The 19,196-nt window shown below is 40.5% G+C and overlaps 3 protein-coding genes across 3 annotated transcripts in view; 2 read left to right on the top strand and 1 right to left on the bottom strand.

The window, feature by feature from the left end:
- LOC102225754 (growth arrest-specific protein 7) overlaps positions 1-8,092 on the bottom strand; it is a 58,237-nt gene extending 50,145 nt beyond the window's left edge. The window contains exon 1 of the mRNA XM_005811168.3: positions 7,470-8,092. Coding sequence (XP_005811225.1) covers positions 7,470-7,649 — 180 coding nt within the window. The 5' untranslated portion in view covers positions 7,650-8,092. The remainder of the gene's footprint in view (positions 1-7,469) is intronic.
- A 3,037-nt stretch (positions 8,093-11,129) lies between these two features.
- Positions 11,130-14,799, top strand: rsph1 (radial spoke head 1 homolog). Its single transcript, XM_005811167.3, has 7 exons — positions 11,130-11,367; positions 11,523-11,636; positions 11,709-11,814; positions 12,501-12,591; positions 13,333-13,468; positions 13,734-13,805; positions 14,584-14,799. The coding sequence occupies exons 1-7, from the start codon at positions 11,317-11,319 to the stop codon at positions 14,698-14,700; spliced, it is 687 nt and encodes a 228-aa protein (XP_005811224.1). The 5' UTR covers positions 11,130-11,316; the 3' UTR covers positions 14,701-14,799.
- Positions 14,800-15,257: 458 nt separating this feature from the next.
- Positions 15,258-18,744, top strand: adprm (ADP-ribose/CDP-alcohol diphosphatase, manganese dependent). Its single transcript, XM_014473365.2, has 3 exons — positions 15,258-16,010; positions 17,193-17,312; positions 18,048-18,744. Exons 1-3 carry the CDS (start codon positions 15,446-15,448, stop codon positions 18,332-18,334), a joined length of 972 nt encoding a protein of 323 aa, XP_014328851.1. The 5' UTR covers positions 15,258-15,445; the 3' UTR covers positions 18,335-18,744.
- Positions 18,745-19,196: the final 452 nt, after the last annotated feature.

Raw genomic sequence — 19,196 nt, 5'->3', positions numbered from 1 at the left:
TGCTACACATTTTTGCTTCAAGTGTTTATGTTACTACTGTGAACATGAAGGAATCTCATCGCAGGCCGTGCCGGGTTACAAGACCGACAAACTGACTTTGAATTCAGAAATGATCGAAACTCTAACTGTAAGAAAGAACCACTAAGACTCTCAGCCAAATGAAGGCATTGCTGTGGTGAAGCGGGGGAGGAAGGATCCCCCTCCAGATGGCTTCAATTACATGTTAACTGCTCATGTTGATACGGCAACAATTCTTAGGGAGCCCTGGTTTCTTATGGAAATGTCATGTTGTGCCCCCAGAGCTCTGAAAGAATGTAATACAGCTGTTGAAGCCAGCGACCCGGTGTGTGTCAACAAGGCATTCAATGACAGTCGTTTTGCAGATGGCCCCAAACAAAGACCTCTGCAGGGCGTCCTGTCATTCCCCTTTTTAAAAAGACACTTTCTGGCCAGAATCTGCTGTAGCTATGCGCTGCAATCCTTGGTAAGTGTTGTGTTCAGACTCTGCAGTATGACTCAACACTTGTAAACAATGAAAAATCCCATCTTTAACTTGGGTAGATTTATTCAGGCATGGGAAACATAACTTATATTATGCTCATTTAAAACATCAGTAAAAAATAAATAAAATAATGATAATTACATGTCAACCAGTTGATGGAGAAGAAAATTACTTTCTGTGCTATGATCACAAACAAAACTGTGTGGAATTTGAAATACATTACTTCACTGGAATTGCAAGATTATAACAATGAGTTTTGGTAGCAAGTAGCATTCCAGATGGGTAAAAGAATGGATGAAAGATTCAATTGTCTTACAGGTTTAGCTCTTAAAAGCCTTTTTAGAATGCAGGCCATCACAAACATTTTAGTTGTTTTAGCATACTGCTGCCACTGGCTGGACCTGCTTCAGCTATTAGCACTTACTATGGTGAGACAACGGCCACATCTGGTTGTACGTACCGTGCCGCCACCCAAGGCAGTTTGTATGCAGATCAAGTCTTTGTATCACCTTACATACTTTTGACTTTTCATGCCATCACCAACACTTTACTTTATCTTAAATCTGTTCACCTAAACACTATGGCAGTAGCTGGAAATATAATTTGAAAGGTGTATTTGTTGGAAATCTTTTGGTATCTACATATTTATTATTTTTTGTTGTCTCGAGTATAATTCAATAATATTGTTTCTATCTGAAAACTTTTTTTCCCTGTTTACTTTTTATCCATATTTGGGGCAGTAGACTTCCAAAATAACAGATCTACAAAACAAAACAAAATGATTAAGTAACTTTGTCAGGACGCAGCAGAACACTGTGAAATCCACACCACTGATCCCTGTGTACATGCACAATTCAGGGCATCAGAAGCAACAAACATACTTCAAAAACATCCCAAGGATTAACTGCTTCATGTTTAGATGCAGGTAACAAGACACACAACACTGTGACAACCAATTTACAGCTGAATGGTCAACGGAGTTGGATGCAAAACTTCAATTTGGAGTGTACAAATTGACATTTGTAGGCATGAAATGTCTCAAAGTATATTACTCCAAAAAGTCAAAGAGACATGACGAGCACCTGCCATGTTTTCTAGGGTTTTATAGCTGGGAGTTGTTGGGAATAAATAATTCTGTGTTTTCCTTATATTTCTAATAGCTAGTTGCTGAGCTAAACTTAAAGGAAATGACATGTTAGGAAATGCAAATGAGAGTTTGGGTTAGAGGAAATGACACACTAGGGAACGCCCTCTTTTAGAGCGTGGCTTAGATAGAGGCTAACAAAGGAGATCACAAACTATTCTGGTGCCATGTTGTCTGTTAGGTGGCAGGCCATATTGGACCAAATGGATTTTGGTATTAAAATAAATGGAATTCATGAATTCAACTCACTGACTCTTCTTTAACCTTATACATCAAGAACTCAGCATGGAGAACGGATAATTCTCCACAAAGCCATCCAACAGCAAGACATTCAGCAATATATCAGGCCTGTTTGGTTTGGTTTAACTAAACTGCACTAAAGCCATCAATGTGCATTTATTCACTGACCTGGGAAAATATTCTTACAGTGCTTCAATTAAGTTCAACTTCATTGCTATGAATGGAATGGATTTGTCAGAGTGCCAAAAGAAAGTCATTCCTAAGAAACTTCTGTCTATAAAGACTTAACATACTGTGTTGTGTTATAAGACAGGTTAAATGGGCTCTAGTGAAAACATATCAGACACTGGTAGTGATTTAAGGGTCACCGAAGCAGATTAACATGGAGACAAAGCACAGTTATAGGACATTACTCCTGAGGCCGACGCACAAACAACAACACAGTTAGAGAGAGGCTTGAAATAGTCCTGGCAGGTCTAATCACCACAGGGAGGCTGGCAAATTACCTGCAGCCAAGCAGGTTGACTGAATGATTAAATAAAGAGTGTGTGTTTGCTGATAAAAGCTCTCTCTCTGTTTTGGACGAAACCTTCAGGAAGTTATTAGGCGTAAAAACATAAGTCATCATTACAGTTTCAAATCATTTGGGGTTCCCCCCCTTCTTCCTCATTAGATGAGCTGTGGAGCGCAATAAGCAAAGCTCTGGAATGAATCACTGTCATATGGCTCTGGACGCTCGGTGTCACCGTCTCCTTAGAAACATAATATCCTGCTGGCCTCCTTCTGACCCTGCTGGTCACATTGGGCTTCATTTCAGGCCTCTTTTATCAAAAAAGCAAACAAGATCCATGAACTTTGTATCCCTACTCAGAAATGATATTTTAAAGATTCTAAGCTTCTGTCGACATTAGTTAATCTCTTTGCTAATTACATTAAAAATATATATATACTGCATGGAAAGATATTTTGTGCAGCATGTTTGCCAGATTATATGATCAACATAATTTGTTTCTGAACTTTTTCCACCTTTAATGCGACAAACGTCCCAACAACAATATTCTGTTTCAACATTTTGCATTTTGGATCCACACCTGCCATTATGTGTATCCTTCAGCTGAAGCAACAGTTAGCAAATAGGCTACAAAGATTGAAATGATTTCAATTTACAAAGGTATAAGTCAGGAGGAGGGTACAAAAAAAACCAAAACACAATATATACATGATGAAAGTAGGCTACTAGTTACTACTACACCACCAGTAATAATGGATTGAAACACTTTATTACTAAGCAAACATCCAGGCCTAGCTTAAATCTCCTTTGAGCCTTTAGTCACAAAAGAGAAATTTGGCACAAAAATATCACTGAACTTAGCCAAAAACATTATTAGAACATTATTGTTCTAATAATGCTTTAGAACAATGATTTACATAAATTAAGAATTAGCATGTCTGATGACAAAATAAATATCTAACTGCAAAACATCTGATAGCCTATCTGGTAGCTAACATCAGCTTGTCTGATCCCTATTGGTCCTTTATTTAAGAAGTGGAACCCAAAATGGTGGAGCCAGAACCTAGAACTTTAATCTGGACCCAGCATAGCGACTTGTTTTGTAACTTCTGTGTTTTCTCACATTTAAAGTATGCAAATTTAGGCTGCTTCGCTGTATTACCCACACGACTTGTGGCAAATAGCAATGCAGAGCAAAACCAGCTCCAGGAGACATAAATATGCACGCAATGTTAAATACAAGAGTATTAATATCAAATTACTTGAGCTTGAACCCAATATTAAACAATATTGTAGTATTATACAAGCACTTCATTACACTGGCAATTAAATGGACAATGGTTTGTTTTGCTTGGAACAATGAAGTTGGTTGTAGGAAACCACAAAACTGAAGGTGACAAGTGGCACATCACACCCTAATCTCCCCTCCACTGGGTGTCCCAACAATGTCGGCCTTCATCTGTGTGAATGACGCACGTCAAGCCAGTGATCAACTGTAATTGTGAAAGTACTACAGAAACCTGAAGCAGCAGTAGGGATGAGAAACGAAAACACCCCGCAGCGGGGAAAAGCAGAAGTGGCTTTTGGTTCCACCGTTAGTCATTTCTCCGTGCCGTCCTGCGGTTTCCACAACACGGAATTTTTAGACGCACTCCAGACCGCGAAACTTTTCGACTAAGATTGAATTTATCTCATTTTAATCCACCAAAGTCGCTCTCATTCAGCACTGCCCCGGTCAAAAGCAGCTGATATCAATGGTTTTTCCCCGCTTCATGATTAAATACTCTGTCCTGTTCACTTCAAACAGAAAGTAGAGCAGGCGTCCGCTGAGGTAGATGTGAGGTTAGGTTTGCAGCGACAGCCCTGCAGACGTCCAGCCTGGCTTGGCTGCGTGACTGGACTTTTCATTTGACTCAAATAAAAACAAAAAAGTGAAGAAAGTGTGTGATAAGTCCACCACAGACTGAGATACGTGCAACAGAGTGTGAGACTGACTGTAGATAAAAAATAATAATAATAATAATAATAATGATGTGGCCGTGGAAGAGTAGATTTCTACCATAAAAAAAACAGACACACATTTTCTGTATGTCTAGATTCATTTCACACAGCTAGTGGGGAAAAAAAGATGTACATTTGCAGGAAAAATAAGGTTCATTTTCCACCATAAAAGGAATGAAATGTCAAAACTTTGGGTGTTCTCTTACATAATGTAAAACATTTACATTGAGCACAACTTGCATGTTTTGTAGCAAATATCTGACTTTATTATCTTTGTTAACTTCTGAGTTTTTTTCCATGTAACTTTTTTTTTTTTTACTTTGCAATGCCAGAAAATATTATGGCTAAGCCTTTAGAACATGGAAAATGACAGTTTTTTCTTGGAAATTTGTGACTTTTTGACAGAGAATATCCAAGTTTTTTTATAGTAAATAATCTTTTTGGTTGATACTTTTTTTAAAAAAAACTTTTATCTACATTTGCCCTAATGCCCCCTCATACGTACGCATGAATGAATCAAGGTTAGGGATGTATGCTTGAATGGATAAAGGTGGATAATCTTATTACTGCTTCATAATTGTAGGACAGTTTTTTTCTTTGTTTAATTAGTGTTAATTAAAATTAATCAAAATTGGAACGGGAAGGTCAGGCTTCGAAGACAAAAATAATAATGTGGCATCATAAGAAAAGTCTAATCAGTGCATCTTTACAATTAAGAATTGGTCATAATTTAGCACTAAATTTGGTGAAGATGGATCCAGCTTCCCTCCATAACTCTACTTGCTCGTTACTGTCGTCATTCGAGCCCCGGATGTCTTCCATTTCCAACAAATATTTGCTTTTCTCCAACTTGGACATTCAGAGCTCCAGCCTGACCACAAAGAGACACGCGACGCCATGAAAGAAAAGTTACCAGGAAAGGCATTCAAAACGCTCCCAGTCAGATGCACATGTGAAACAACAACGAAGGGCACGTTTATTGTCAACGCGTCGAGTATGGAGTCCAGTTCCTGTAACACCTGGGGCACATAAGGAACCGCTTCATTATGTTCTGTGCAGCTTCTTTTTTTTTTTTTTTTCCTATGCAAGCGCACAGATGATCAGTCAAATTCAGAAATGATCAGAGAGAGAACAGAGAACTAGCTCCAAACACCAAAGCGCCAGTCGAGCAGAACCGGTCCAGATGAGTTCAAGCTGATCCTGCACAGGTTGGTGAATGCCGTGCAGCTTAGCACCTTAGCGAAGACCCCGCCCCCGTCCCGTTCGGCTTCGTTCCGCAAATGATAAGATAAGCGTTGTTTTGTCTGCGTGCGAGCGAGCCCAGGAGAACGGGGTTCTGTGTGGAGCGCTTCCCAGTCAGGGCGGAGAATGTGATAAAGTTATAACAAACTGTCACAGTGAAGGGTGGTGCCACTGGCTCCTCCACTGTTATCATTCAAAAAAAAAGAAGCAAAAACAAGCCCTAGCAGACACAAGGTGGTGGGCAGTGGTGACCTTGAGGATGGTCAGGAGGGGGCTGTGGTCCCACTGTTAAATTTGTGGTTTTAATGCAGATTAAGTAGAGGACCTGAAAATTTTTAATAAGTAAAAACATAAGTGAACTGATTTATTTATTTATTTTATGCAGCAATTTTTTGTGAGCTGTCACAACCAATTTTAATGGACAATAAATTGTCCCAGAAGTTATTCTGACAAATGATAATGCTGTTTTGTTGAGGTCGTTTTCAAGTGATATACTGCTAATAGCATCATGATAGTAACAATGAAAGAACATAAACAACAAATAAAATGAGTTATGAAGTCTCTGTAGACAAAATTGTCCTTCAAAACAAAAAAAAGTGAGTTATGACCAGACTGAAGACTCTATGTATGTCATCCAGCTCTTGGTAGAAAGTGAGAGAGAAACGAGAAAAACAATAAGTCACGCAAATGAAAATTATTGAGCTTGTTTTCATTTATCATGTAACTTATTGATTTATTGCTTACTGCGACAGGCCTGCTTGCCATAGCCAGGAATGGAGAGCAGTGCATTGCATGTTTACAACTTTCTGACTGCAGACAGAACGGCTGTATTTTCAGAAGCGAAGGCTCACAATCACAAAATTCGTTTTTAGTACTTCTTGTACAAAAGTGTTTCTACTTTAAAGGAATATGTCCGTTATGGCTGCAGGAATTATGATTTTCTCCACAATCCTTTCGAAACACAGAGCAACACTACGCTTTTAACCAATGACTGCAAAGTTAAGGACAGCGGGTGTAGAAAGAAAGACGGACAGACGGACAAAGGGACGTTCTGATGACAGAAGAATGTATGCAAGGAAGGAATGAAGGAAACAAAAATGTAAACAGTGGGATATTGAAAACCATTTCCACACTTGGAAAGTACTGAAATCCAATGTCAGAATTTTCCAGACTACATCTTTGATGGTAAAGTTCAAAGATACTCTTAAAAATATGGGATCAAAATACAGAAAAAAAAAATCCAGTTCTTCAAACTGTCTTCAAGGAACTGAACAAATCCTTTAAATGGACTGTGATGGAATAACATTTCCCTTTATTCTTCCACTTCACTTATTTATGCATATGTCATTTTTCCCCTCCATTATAGCCAAGTTTTTAATAGCCCTTATGTGAAAAATAATAAATAAAACTTCCTAAATATTGCTGTGGCCTTTTGGTTTTGGATTTTACTACTCCAGGATTGGAAGTAGCCCCCTCTCCCTCCTGCCCTCTGTTGCAGCAGATCCCCACAAAACTGGGGATCAGATTGGGTGTGAGGGGTGGGGACAGCAGGGGTTATTGGGGGGCATTCAGAGAGAGAAAAGACCTGAGCACATCCCTGGAATGTGTTTGGAATGAGGAAGTGGCCCTGCCTGCAGATTGTTGGGAAGGTTGGAGTTAATTTGATAAGAAAAAGAGAGAGGGGGGAGAAAAAAAACACCACGGGAAAACAATTTACCAGCGCTCCAGTCTGTGAGACAAGTTTTTGTGTCTCTGGATTTATAAAATTGAGCTCGTTTTCATTAATACCAGAAGCACAAATGAAACAAATTCCAAAATAAAGTGCTTACCTCCAGAACCTGCACATAACTAGAGGGGAACCATCCCCTGGCTCCATCCTTCTCCCCTTCCCACCATCCTCCGGGCAGAGCCTGGGTCACCTTAATAGTCTCCCCGGCCTCGAAACTCAGTCCCTGCTGGTGCTGCTCCCCGCTGAACGGGTACAAAGTTTTGCAGAACGAGCCAGACATCTCCGGAGCAAAACTTCCCACTTAAGACAGCGGTGCTGTGGCCAGTGATGAACTCTTTCCCCCCCGTCCTCCTCCAGGTTCGCTCCGAAGAACACAAACTTAAATGTTCAAAAAGACGTGCGAGTGGCTTCGCTATCCAGTGATGTCCTCGACATGTGGGTGAGGCTGGTGGGAAGAAGGCGAGCAGGTTTTTCTCCTCCAGCTGCTCCTGTCAGAGCGCCCCTCGGTTACCGCTCCGTTGCTCCTGCTGCCCGTCCGCCAGCTCCGTTAGGACGCGCGCGCGCCGCCGTGAGGCTGAACGGTAGCCTGAAGGCAACACACCGGAAGTTAGCGTGGTCTGCTTTCAAAATAAAATCTTCAACTGTTGTGTCGTAGACCGAAAGTAATCAACGGTGAGTTCACCGACGTAGTCGTAGAGTAATACCCACACACTGTTTATCTAACCTGACCAAATTCAGCCGTTCTTCGCGGTGTTTCTGAAGACAGTGTCCTCTTTCAGGTGGACAGGCCACGCCCCATCCACACATCAGCAAATGGTCTGAAAGCGATTTCGAAAGAAGATGTGTATTTTTTGCGAAATGAAAAATAAATAAATAAATAAAATCCAGTTAATAAAAAATGATGTCAGGGTTATAAAACAGTGACTAAACCGTTGAATATTCAGTGAATCGCTGTTCCATCCATCATTCGAAAACTGGAAGCGTTTGCTCCTAAATTGGCTGAATCATTAAGAAGAGAAACCAACACCATGCACCATGGTAATTCTGGAGGATCCACCTCTCCATAGGAAGAATCTGTCCTTGATTACTGGTCACACACCCAAGAAATCCAACCTTCATGGGATAGATGCAAGAAGTAATGAAAGTACGTTTGAAAGAGCCATGTAAATTCATGTCTGCAGTTTGCTACAACGCAAGTGAACACAGGCGAAATCTCAAACAAGCTTCTTGGGTCAGATAACAGAATAAAAAAACAACTTTTTTATAGTGTAAAATGTAGCAACATCATTCTCTGGCTCACTTTTCTTCATTGTGGTCCGGAAAACCGATCAGATTTGATATTCTGTCCCTCAGGAAAGGAGGAATTATGAAAGTATCAAATGTCTTTGTTTCATCAAACTGCAGTGATCCAATCCAATAAACAACACCAAGCAAGAGTCAGTAGCAGAAAAAGCTGTTTCATGTTAGCAGAAAGGATTCGACAAGTTTTTCATGGGCTCTCTGCTACTCAACCCATAAATGCATTGACATAAGAAAAATACACAGGTTTATCAACGTTCAAAGATAAAAGCATGGTTACAATCCACCACATAAATTTCCTTGTTTTTTTCCCCTGCTTCATTAAATTTCCTTTTAATGAAGCAGCATCACAAAGGATTACCTTATGGCTGACCTGTGTTATATTGCCAGATTTTATTTTAGAAGATGTAACAGGACATTGTTTGGTAAGCTGGACGGTATGACCGTCCAACTCTTTTAGATTGTTTTTAACAGGAGAACTTTTATCTAAACCCACTTCTGATTTATTTGAATATTTGATTCAATGTATGTATATATTTGTTTTTGTGTATTGCACATTTTGCTGCATATTTACTTCAGTAAAAAAAACAACAACAAAGGGACTTACCAGTGTCTTATGAGGCAAAATGTTAAATATGAGGTTAAAAAAAAATTACCACATATTTTACCACATATGTGGTGTCAAATTTATTTGTATTGCACATTTCACCAACAAGGCAGTTCAAAGTTAACCATTTGGAGCCTAACTCTGACCTGACATGTAAATGGCTTATGAGACCCAATATAACATCATTTAGGCTCCATTATATGTCCAGTGATATTCCAGATGCTTGCACAAGATGCTTATTTGAAAAAGAAACTCTTCTCCATTGTCTCAAAATCCAGAAAGTTTGGAAGGATGTTATCGGGTGTCTACCTGAATTGTTTAAGGTGAAAGTCCCTGTACAGATTAAACTCTGTGTATTTGGAATATACCCAATGGCATTTAAACAATCGCAGAAGAAGACCAAATTGATAGACTGTGGACGTCTTCAAGCCAGGAGATCTATTGGAATCTAGTGGAAAAACTAACATACATCGCCAAAGGTAAACAGCAGGACTTTGAGGACCTCTGGGAGCCATATAAGCATCATAGGGACGGAAGGCGGAGCTTATTAATGGGTGTCTTGAACAGATGCCTTTACTGCAGCTTCTATTTATACATTGTCTTTTCATTCTCTCTGTCTTAATCTGAAGGGTTTTGTACATTTTTGGAACTAAACATGATGCATGCAGGTTTGAATGGTGGGTGTGTGAGTGAATGTGAGCGTGTATAAGTACATGCTTGCAATGTTAAGTTTGTTGTTTGTAAGAGAAAATTCAATAAAATATATGGGGGAAAAAAGCCTAAAAACTCTGACCTGATAATAGAGGTTCTGTTCTCGGGACTACTGTGGAATTCTGGTGACTATTGTGCAAGGAAGGATTTTTCAAAAAACGAAGAACATTGCAGGCTACCCTGAGCATCCCCTTTGTGAAACTGTCATATAACAACAATGTGTTTTCAGTCAGAAGCTTCTTCAGTTATGCTGTAATACAGACTGCTGCAGGTGATCCATCCTGCCCACAGCCATCAGCATGTAATAACTCTTTGAAGAGCCTAATAATACGGGGTTACAACAGGACTGATTTTCCATTTGGATTAAGAAAGTATTTTTGAACTGACTTGAGTTATGTTCAGAGTCATTGCCTGCCTGTGTAAAAACAGACATTTAGCGTGAAAAGTCAACAAGTGTCTCTTCAAGTTCCTCATTTGTGTTGTTCCTCGCTGCCACTGTGTGACACATCACATTTATTTTTAGCCATAAAATAACACACTGGCATATGACGCACAGAGTCAACCATCTGGAGTCTTATTTTCCTTAATATTATTATTTGTGATGAATGAGCAAAACGTCTGCTGACACAAGGAACAAAAAGTACTCAGAAGCTTGAGTTCTGCTTCAAGCAAAGCAGAGCTGATAACAAGATGAGGCTATCAGCTTTACTGCAGTCACCTGAATATCAGAAATGTTAAAGGTAGTTTACTTAAAGTCAGCTCTTCACAGGAAACTGAAGATAAGCTGTTAATAGAGATCAAATGGTTTAAAAACGCTCTCTGGTGCACTCTGCTGGTGAGTGAGCAAAAGTGCAGGTTGTGAAGAAAGGGAAATTCAATATTTTCATGATAGAAATGAGTCGATAGGCTCGCATTAAATCCACATTAATACTGTGAGGCACATTGTTAACATGGGAACGCAAACACCAGGTGCGGAAAAGCGGGGTGAGAGCGAGGGTGCACCCTGGTCAGGTGATCATATTGATCATATACTGAGCATATTTATTAAAGAAAAATACTCGGAAATGTTTTTCCCTCCCTGTCTTTCGTACTAAACCCATAACTCCTACTCCTACCGAATATTCTCCGTGGTGGGGGTGGGGGGTAAATAAGATGGAGAAGACAGTAAAACAGCGCTGCGTAGCTAGTTACGTGCGACTGCTGGTTGTCATGACGACGGCAAACTAACGCAAAAACAAACCTCTCCGTTTCTTCTTTTCTTTAAAGCTAGGTTTCAAGCCGTTGCATCTCCTCTCAGACTAGATAGCTGATTTTGAAGAGATCCAGAACAATGTCGGATGAAAGCTCGGAGGACTTCGAGGACGACCGCAATAAACTCGGGGTGAGATCAAGCAATTTGTGTGTTTACTGTGTCTGCAGGTTAAAAACAAAAGGGTAACTAGCATTGAGTGTACAACCAAATGGCTGTTGCCTTAACTTTCTCTATGTTGTGTGTGTGTGCGTGTGTGTGTGTGTGTGTGTGTCCGATTGGTGCAGGAATATGAAGGGGGGAGAAATGACATAGGGGAGAGACACGGACTCGGGAAGGCTCTTCTACCCAATGGAGACATCTACCAAGGATCCTATGAGAACGGAAAGCGGCACGGAAACGTGGGTTGAAAAAAGACATTAAATTGTCGTGTGTTGTTCCTGGAAGCTTTTTTTGACAGTTTTATCCAACAGGGGACATACCGCTTCAGGAACAGGGCAAGATATGTTGGAGATTATGTCCAGAACAAGAAACATGGACAGGGAACGTTCTACTATCCGGATGGATCCAAATACGAAGGTAAAGGGGTTGCCGATGAACAATGTTGTAAAAGGAGAGCAAGACTAAATAAATTAAATTGTTTAAAAAAAACAACAAATAAAGACCGCCACTTTAACTTTTAAAATCTATCTTGAATGAGCAAAGTAGGTATGTGGTGTGTGGTTTCTTTGCTCCGCTCTTAAAATATACACTATCTTTGAAAAGTACAATAGAATATCAGATTTAAATGTTGTGGTTTGTAACAGGTATTTATATATTTATGGGGAGAAACTTTTGTTTAAACATCAGAATACAAAGAAACTTTGTCAATTTGAAATTCAGCTTGTTTTTTTTTTTTTTTGTTTTTTTAAAGTTCCCACATACAAGTACTAGTACTAGAAGTTGTTTTGTAAAACAACGTAGGTGTATACTATAGGTGTATAGATAACCCCAAAACTGATCCTGTTTTTCTGACTGAAAGTAATAATACGGTTTTGGAGTAGCCTAACATTAATTTCTGTTAAATTGGTCTTTTGGTTATGCATCATATGACTGCAAGACAGCAACAGTCATGTGGATCTGTGAAAAATTATTGCAGTTTTTCTCCAATCCACACATCTTAGACTTACTTGTATACTAGGTCATATTTGTCATAGGACGCTTCTATCCTAAGAAAGGACTTCGTGACATCAAACAGTGACTGGTGGCTGTCTTTTACCTAATAGGAGCTTGGGTAGAAGACCAGAGAGAAGGCCTTGGTGTTTACACCTACCCCAATGGAGACATTTACGATGGAGAATGGCTGCAGCACTTGAGGTATATTTATGCACTCAATAGCCATAAGATTACGATTGCCTACCAATAAAGTATTGGCCCTTCTTTTGCTGTCCAAACTGTGCTGCCCCAGTGAGGCATAGACTCCTTTAGACCGCGCAAGCTCTGCATTGGTATCTGGAACCTAGAGATTACAAGGAGATCCCATAAGTCCTGGAAAACTGGGCAAACACTGCACGACATTTTCAGTGGTATCTTACTCCTGTTCTAATGTTCTCACATCAGGCAACATGACTGCTAACACCGTGGGTGCGACATGTTGGACTCTTGAATACGGATATGCAAAGAAGAAGGAGATCAAAAACCCAGAAGTGTGGGGACGCTTATCCGAAAATGAGGGAATGGTCAACAAAAACAAATGTTCTTCCTTGGCTAACGTTGCCATTCTGTAGAAAGTGTAGAAAGTGTAAAAGAAGCACTCTTTTCACCTGCGTTCCAATGTTGCCACATGCAGTGTGGGGGGTTCAGGTAAGTTTGGGTTATGACCCTGACTCAACAGTGTGATGCCCTCTCGAGAGGTGACCAGAATTTACAAGCTTGACTTTTGTGCGAATGTACACCTACCGGGAATCGAGCTAAAATCCAGCCCAATCCCAAAAATTGTCGCATGCGCCCGAGCGCCAAAGAACTTTAATTCATGCATGTCAGTAAACCTTTTTAAATCGCTGTCGTTCTCCGTTTGAGTCTCTCCAGATTGAAGTCAGTGTTTTGTGTGATTTCCAGACATGGTCAGGGCACGTACCTCTACAAGGATACCGGTGCAAAGTACAAGGGCACATGGGAGAATGGCAATATGAATTCAGCTGGGGAATACATCTACGCTAACCACAGATACGAGGGCAACTTCGTCAAGAACACTGTAAGTTTGGATTCACAAACTGATTAGCCAGTTTCATGTTTCATATGCTTGCATGGTAGACTGAGTATGTTGTTAATGCTGCAGCGATCAGAAGTACAGCGGCGACGAAATGTTTGGTTTTGCAAGTGTGAAAACCACAGTCCAATTTCCAAAAGAGAAAACAATATTCTTACTTTAACTGCTGGTTTATCCTGAGTAGTGTTGACTGGTGACATCATTAGATAAATTAGGCGTCTTTTACGATTTATGGAATCTTGTTTTGCAGCCTCAAGGACCTGGAAAGTATGTCTTTGACATTGGCTGTGAGCAATATGGAGAATACCTCAAACCAGATCAGGTAAATCACCACTTATTTTTAACCTGTGGAAATCAATGAAATATATCAGTACTATAGACATAATAAATGTTTTTCTAAGTCTTACTAAATTAGTTGCCATCAACACGTTCTCTCTGCGTTTGTCTATCATTGAAAGCACATGTTGAGTTTATTGGCTGCTGGTAAGGTTGTAAAAATGAATGAATGCACACACACAGCGTCTGTCACACAGACACACTGCCACCTGACCACATTGTGCCAACTCTAAACCTTCAGCCCGTGGACACTGAGCAGAAGGGCGAAAACATTTTCTCTGGGAAGTCAGAGGCCATGGAGAAGGTGCTGCTTCTTCTTGAGTCAATCCTGTGACTTCTGTCTGCAGCATAGATGATTCGGCCACATCTATGGGTTGCATGCTGGGGATCTTTTGAACCTTTTACAACCTTGGAATCCCTTAGAACCTATTTAGTGCTTGATATTTTTCCAACTTACTCATTTTGTTCCATATTTTGCTTCATGGCACTCTTGTGATTCGTTCCATACACACTAATCAGGTATAACATTACACCCACTTTAATATCTCTTCAACATGGCACCTGTATGTGGGTGGCAACTCATGACACTTCAAGTATACCATTTTGGTTTAATAATTTTGCCTCCAAAACTGCAGCTCCTGTTTACACCATTGGGAATGTGGTCCTAATTTTCTGCCTGATTTGTGTGTGTGTGTGAAATAAGTTACGGATCATTTTCGAGCATTTCTTCTTGATTGGTCTGTGTCTCCCTCTGTTCTTTGTAGGATCTGGCTGAGGAAACGATATCCACTGATGGGGGCCCCAAGTGGTCTCCTGAGTATATTACTAGCCTGACATCAGACGGTCTCCGTGCAAAGGAAAATGAAGGGGGACAGCAGTAATCACATTCCCGAAATTGCCATTTTGCAGCAGAAACATACTTTACCAAAACAAAACAAAACAAAAAAACACTTGTAGAACTAATTAAATATTCAGAAATAAAAATTATTGTTTTGGGTCTTTTTTATACTGGAAAGAAATCTTATAGGTAGATAAATACATGTTGTATTTATAAGATTTTTCTCCAAAGTACTCTTCTAACAACATCTCTACTTTAGTCTCATTGTCCTTACATATGGCTTACATTCTCCTTATATTTTAGTAAATTTATTATAATAAGGCATTGAACGTCCTCTTTTTTATTAGTAAATGCAAATTACAACCACAGAATTATACTTATTAGACTTTTAAGGGTTAGTAATACCATTTTGCAATGTAATTCAATTATTAGTTTGCATGACAACGCTAATAAATAGCGTTGTAACTGAGGCATTTCAACTGTTAAAAGGGACAAAGTGTTCCAAAATTATTGGATTTTGGATTTTTTTATTTCGTTGCTTAGGTGTTCACATATGCATTTCCATGGCTGTGTGGCTTTTATTTTGAAAGATTGCGGCACCGGAAGTAGTTTTATTGTGCCGTACTAGTACACCGTAAAGCCTCGGCGTTACGTGTGTGTTAAAACATGGGATAGATGAGAAAACTGAGCGGTATGCAACGGTGATCCAGGAAGCTGGGTCTCGGGTCAGTGCTGTCGCTCCCTCGGTGGACACGGGAGTCCCGCTCTTTGGCAGAGAAACCCCCAGCATGGACCTCTGTCCACAACAACCGGCGCCGCTGTTTACATTCGGCGCGATCGCCGACATTCAGTACGCGGACATTGATGACGGATTCAATTTCTCCCGGACAACGAAGCGGTACTACCGGAGCAGCCTGCAGCTGCTGCGGAACGCCTTGGAAAGTTGGTCCCGCTCGGCTGTCAGGCCCGACTTCATCCTCCAGCTCGGGGACGTGATCGACGGCTTCAACAAGCCCAGCGGCGCCTCGCAGCGAGCGCTGGACGCGGTGGTGCGGGAGTTCGCCTCCTGCCCGGTCAAGGTGCACCACGTGTGGGGCAACCACGAGTTTTATAACTTCAGCAGGCGCCAGCTGATGGGGTCGCCGCTGGACAGCAGCCTGTACGCGGACCGGAGGCCGAAGCAGGGTGACATCTACGCCTACAAGTTTAGCCCGTTCCCCGGGTTTGTATTTGTTGTTCTGGACGCCTACGACGTGAGCCTGCTGGGCATACCGGAGTCCAGTGAACGTTACAACAAGGCCATGAATCTGATTAAGCTGCACAACGACAAGGAGGATCTCAACTGTCCGCCAGGTATATACCGGGAGAAAAATGGAATGTACATTTTGGACAAATGTACATCGACAGTGAAAGCAAGGCTGTTACTTTTCTTTACAAAACTATTTAAAGCTGAACCTTTCCCCCCCCCACACATTTTATGGTTAATGCGAAGTTCTGTGGCATTAACCATAGAACTGCGCAAATTGAAATTACGAAAATAAATTCGCTTAATGGAAACATGCAAATCTGAAAAAAAAACAACCAAACAAACAAAAAAAATAATTTTTCGAGGTGCCGTTCCAACCATGTCATTTCGCAGAACTGTCGGAAACGCTTTTGTTCGCGCCACAGTAGTCACGTGATCAACTTCCGGATGTTACTACTGGTGAAAACCATGACGAAGACGACAGGAAATAGTAGGAGGATGATGGGTTTTTTTTTTGTTTCTTTGTTTCTTTGTTTCTTTCTTTCTTGACGATGTGCAGCTGGCTGCACTGTAGCTTTCACAGCATGACATAGTTCATAAAACGTTGTGTGTCATTTCAGCGTGTTGAATCCATAATGCTTCTGTAAAATTGCTGTCTACAGTGTCCCCAAAACGCCTCATACTAGACACGAACAAGTAAAGCGGCTTGTTGCTCAGTGATTTTCATTTCATTTCTTAATTCAGTGGAAACACCAAATTGTGCTTTTTCGACATTAGCAGAATATCGACAAGGACTTGCGCATATTTGTAATGGAAACGCAGCTGTTGTCACATTACAGCCACCGACTGCAATGTTTCAGTTTTTTTTTTTTGACAGACTCACACAAAGCAGTGTGAAATAACGGAGTGGACGGAGAAAAAAACGATGGCCGATGTTGCATTTAGCTCCATCCATCTTGACGAAAACCCGTCCCACAGCATTATTCAGTCACCACCGTGTTTCGCTGTTAGATTGGTGTACAGGCCGATGTACGGTGTCAGCTTTCCACGGCGTTTTGCGATAGAGGTTGAAGTTAAATTTTTATCCCATCCAGCGGGACATTCTTCTGCATGTTTGCTCTATCTATGCTCTACATTTCGCCATTTTCCTTCTGTGCTACTTTGTGTTGCATAAAGTCCTCAGAAGGTTGTGGTTGTGACGCAACAAAATGCAAAAACATTAAAAAGAGATCAAATCAGCCTAGCCAAGTGATTCGTGGACTTCAACATTTGCTGTGCCTTTTTCGCAGAGTTGCCGTGCCACAGTCGGTTTACGATGTTTAACGGCGGGTTCAGTCAGGAACAGCTGGACTGGCTGGACTCGGTGCTGTCAGTGGCGGACGAGAAACAGGAAAAAGTTATTCTCGTCAGTAAGTGAAAACTGTTTCAAGTCTTCCTTCTTGAATTCAGAGATTCTTTTAAGTTAACAGAGAGTAAATATATAATTTGCGAGGTTTGTTAACATTTGAACATGCTAAAGAGTAAAGTCAAGTAAAATCTACAGGTGTTTCAGTTATCAGCGTGAAACTGTGGGAAGAATTGAATAATGATTTACGTTTTTTGTGAGATTCTTTAACAGAGCCTTAAAATGTAAAATGATAAAAGCTTGATGTATATATGTATTGTGTAAACATGTATGCATGTAATATGAGCATGTGTTGCAAGTACATACATTCATATTTAAATATAAGTGTGTGTGTGCCTACTTATGTATATGGACATCAGGTATCTTTCATTACTGTAATGAATTCATAAACTCAGGCTGCTGAGTTTATGAATAGGTTAGCCACATATATTCCTTTTATGGTAAATTATTGCTTCACAACGTAGTATTTTGTTTTGTTTTCTTTTTTTTGTAACGTTGCTAACTTATCATAAATAAAATGAATCTGGGATTTTTACCATCTGGCTACTAAGAACTTAACATTTTGACTGGGGCACTTTCCTGGCGTTTTTTATTATTATTTACTTATTTCAAAGAAATAACTTTTAAAAGTCCTTTTTCCTCAGGCAGATTGAAAGGCAGCTAAAATACGGTCAGCTAAAAGTCACAGAAGGCAGAACCAAGTGATTCCAATTGTTTTATCTCTTGCTTCCTTACCTAGGTCACATTCCAGTGCACCCCGGTTCCACGGACTATGTCTGCCTCGCGTGGAACCACGAGGACCTCCTGGCCGTCACTCGCTCCCACAGCTGCGTGGTGTGTTATATGGCTGGCCACGCCCACAGCGGCGGCTACTGCCTGGACACAGGCGTGCACCACCTGACGCTGGACGGGGTGATCGAGACCCGACCCGACAGCGACGCCTACGCCACGGTCTCCGTCTACCCGGACAGGATGGAGCTGACGGGGAGCGGCAGGGTCATGGACCGGGTGTTTCTGTTTTCCTGATGACTCGGCCTATGTGGCGGGGGGACGGTCACGTCATTAAAATGTTCCGCACATTTTCTGCCAGATTTTCTGGGTCACTTTAATTGACGCGATGTACGTCTCGTAGCGGAAGACCGACAAACGAAGTAGGAATATGCAGCTTATTAAGCAATGTCTCCCAAAATGTCTTGCACTTGAATTTGAATCGAAAATAATTGCGTTTGCACATTTATTTATATAGGAGTATTTTCAAAGAAATTCATGTTGGTGTTGGTTTGTATCCCACTGTACAGAACTGAGGTTCTACTAATGGGTAGTTGTGCACTGACGTAAGCACAGATCTCTAAGATTTTACTCTGGAAATCCGTGACTATAATAATAATAATAATAATAAAAAAAACATTTATATAATAAGTGTTGAGTTGAATGGAGGCAGCGTGTGATGCATTCACGTGAATTTGCTCGCATAACTTTTTTTCATACGAGTGTGAAGGTATGGTGTGCATCAACAGTTGGTTTGCGTATTTTGCATTTCCTTTCTTTACATTTGTGGGTGTAAAAAGAGTGACTTTTTAAATGTAACTTTAAAACACGGATTAACTGACTTTAAGTGGTGGGCTTCAGTAATTTGATGGAGGTAAAAAAAAATCACACTATTATGTTTGCAGTTTATTACGAGTATGTGATAAAGTAATTAAAATAACTTTCGTTAATCTGACTACATTTGAAAAAATATGTATGTTACTTTCACATTTTAGAAGGAAACCTGCAGTGCTTCTACATATTCAAAGGTTATAAATAGTTCTTCCAGAACTTCTAAGTGGCAAAATAAATTGTTCCAGTGAAGGTACAAACACTTTAGGGGTATATGCTGGAAAAAAAA

This window comes from Xiphophorus maculatus, chromosome 10 (genome assembly GCF_002775205.1).
Source record: "Xiphophorus maculatus strain JP 163 A chromosome 10, X_maculatus-5.0-male, whole genome shotgun sequence".
Classification (NCBI taxonomy): domain Eukaryota; kingdom Metazoa; phylum Chordata; class Actinopteri; order Cyprinodontiformes; family Poeciliidae; genus Xiphophorus; species Xiphophorus maculatus.
The sequence above is the reverse complement of the archived record's forward strand: the minus strand, read 5'-3'. Positions and strand labels throughout refer to the sequence as shown.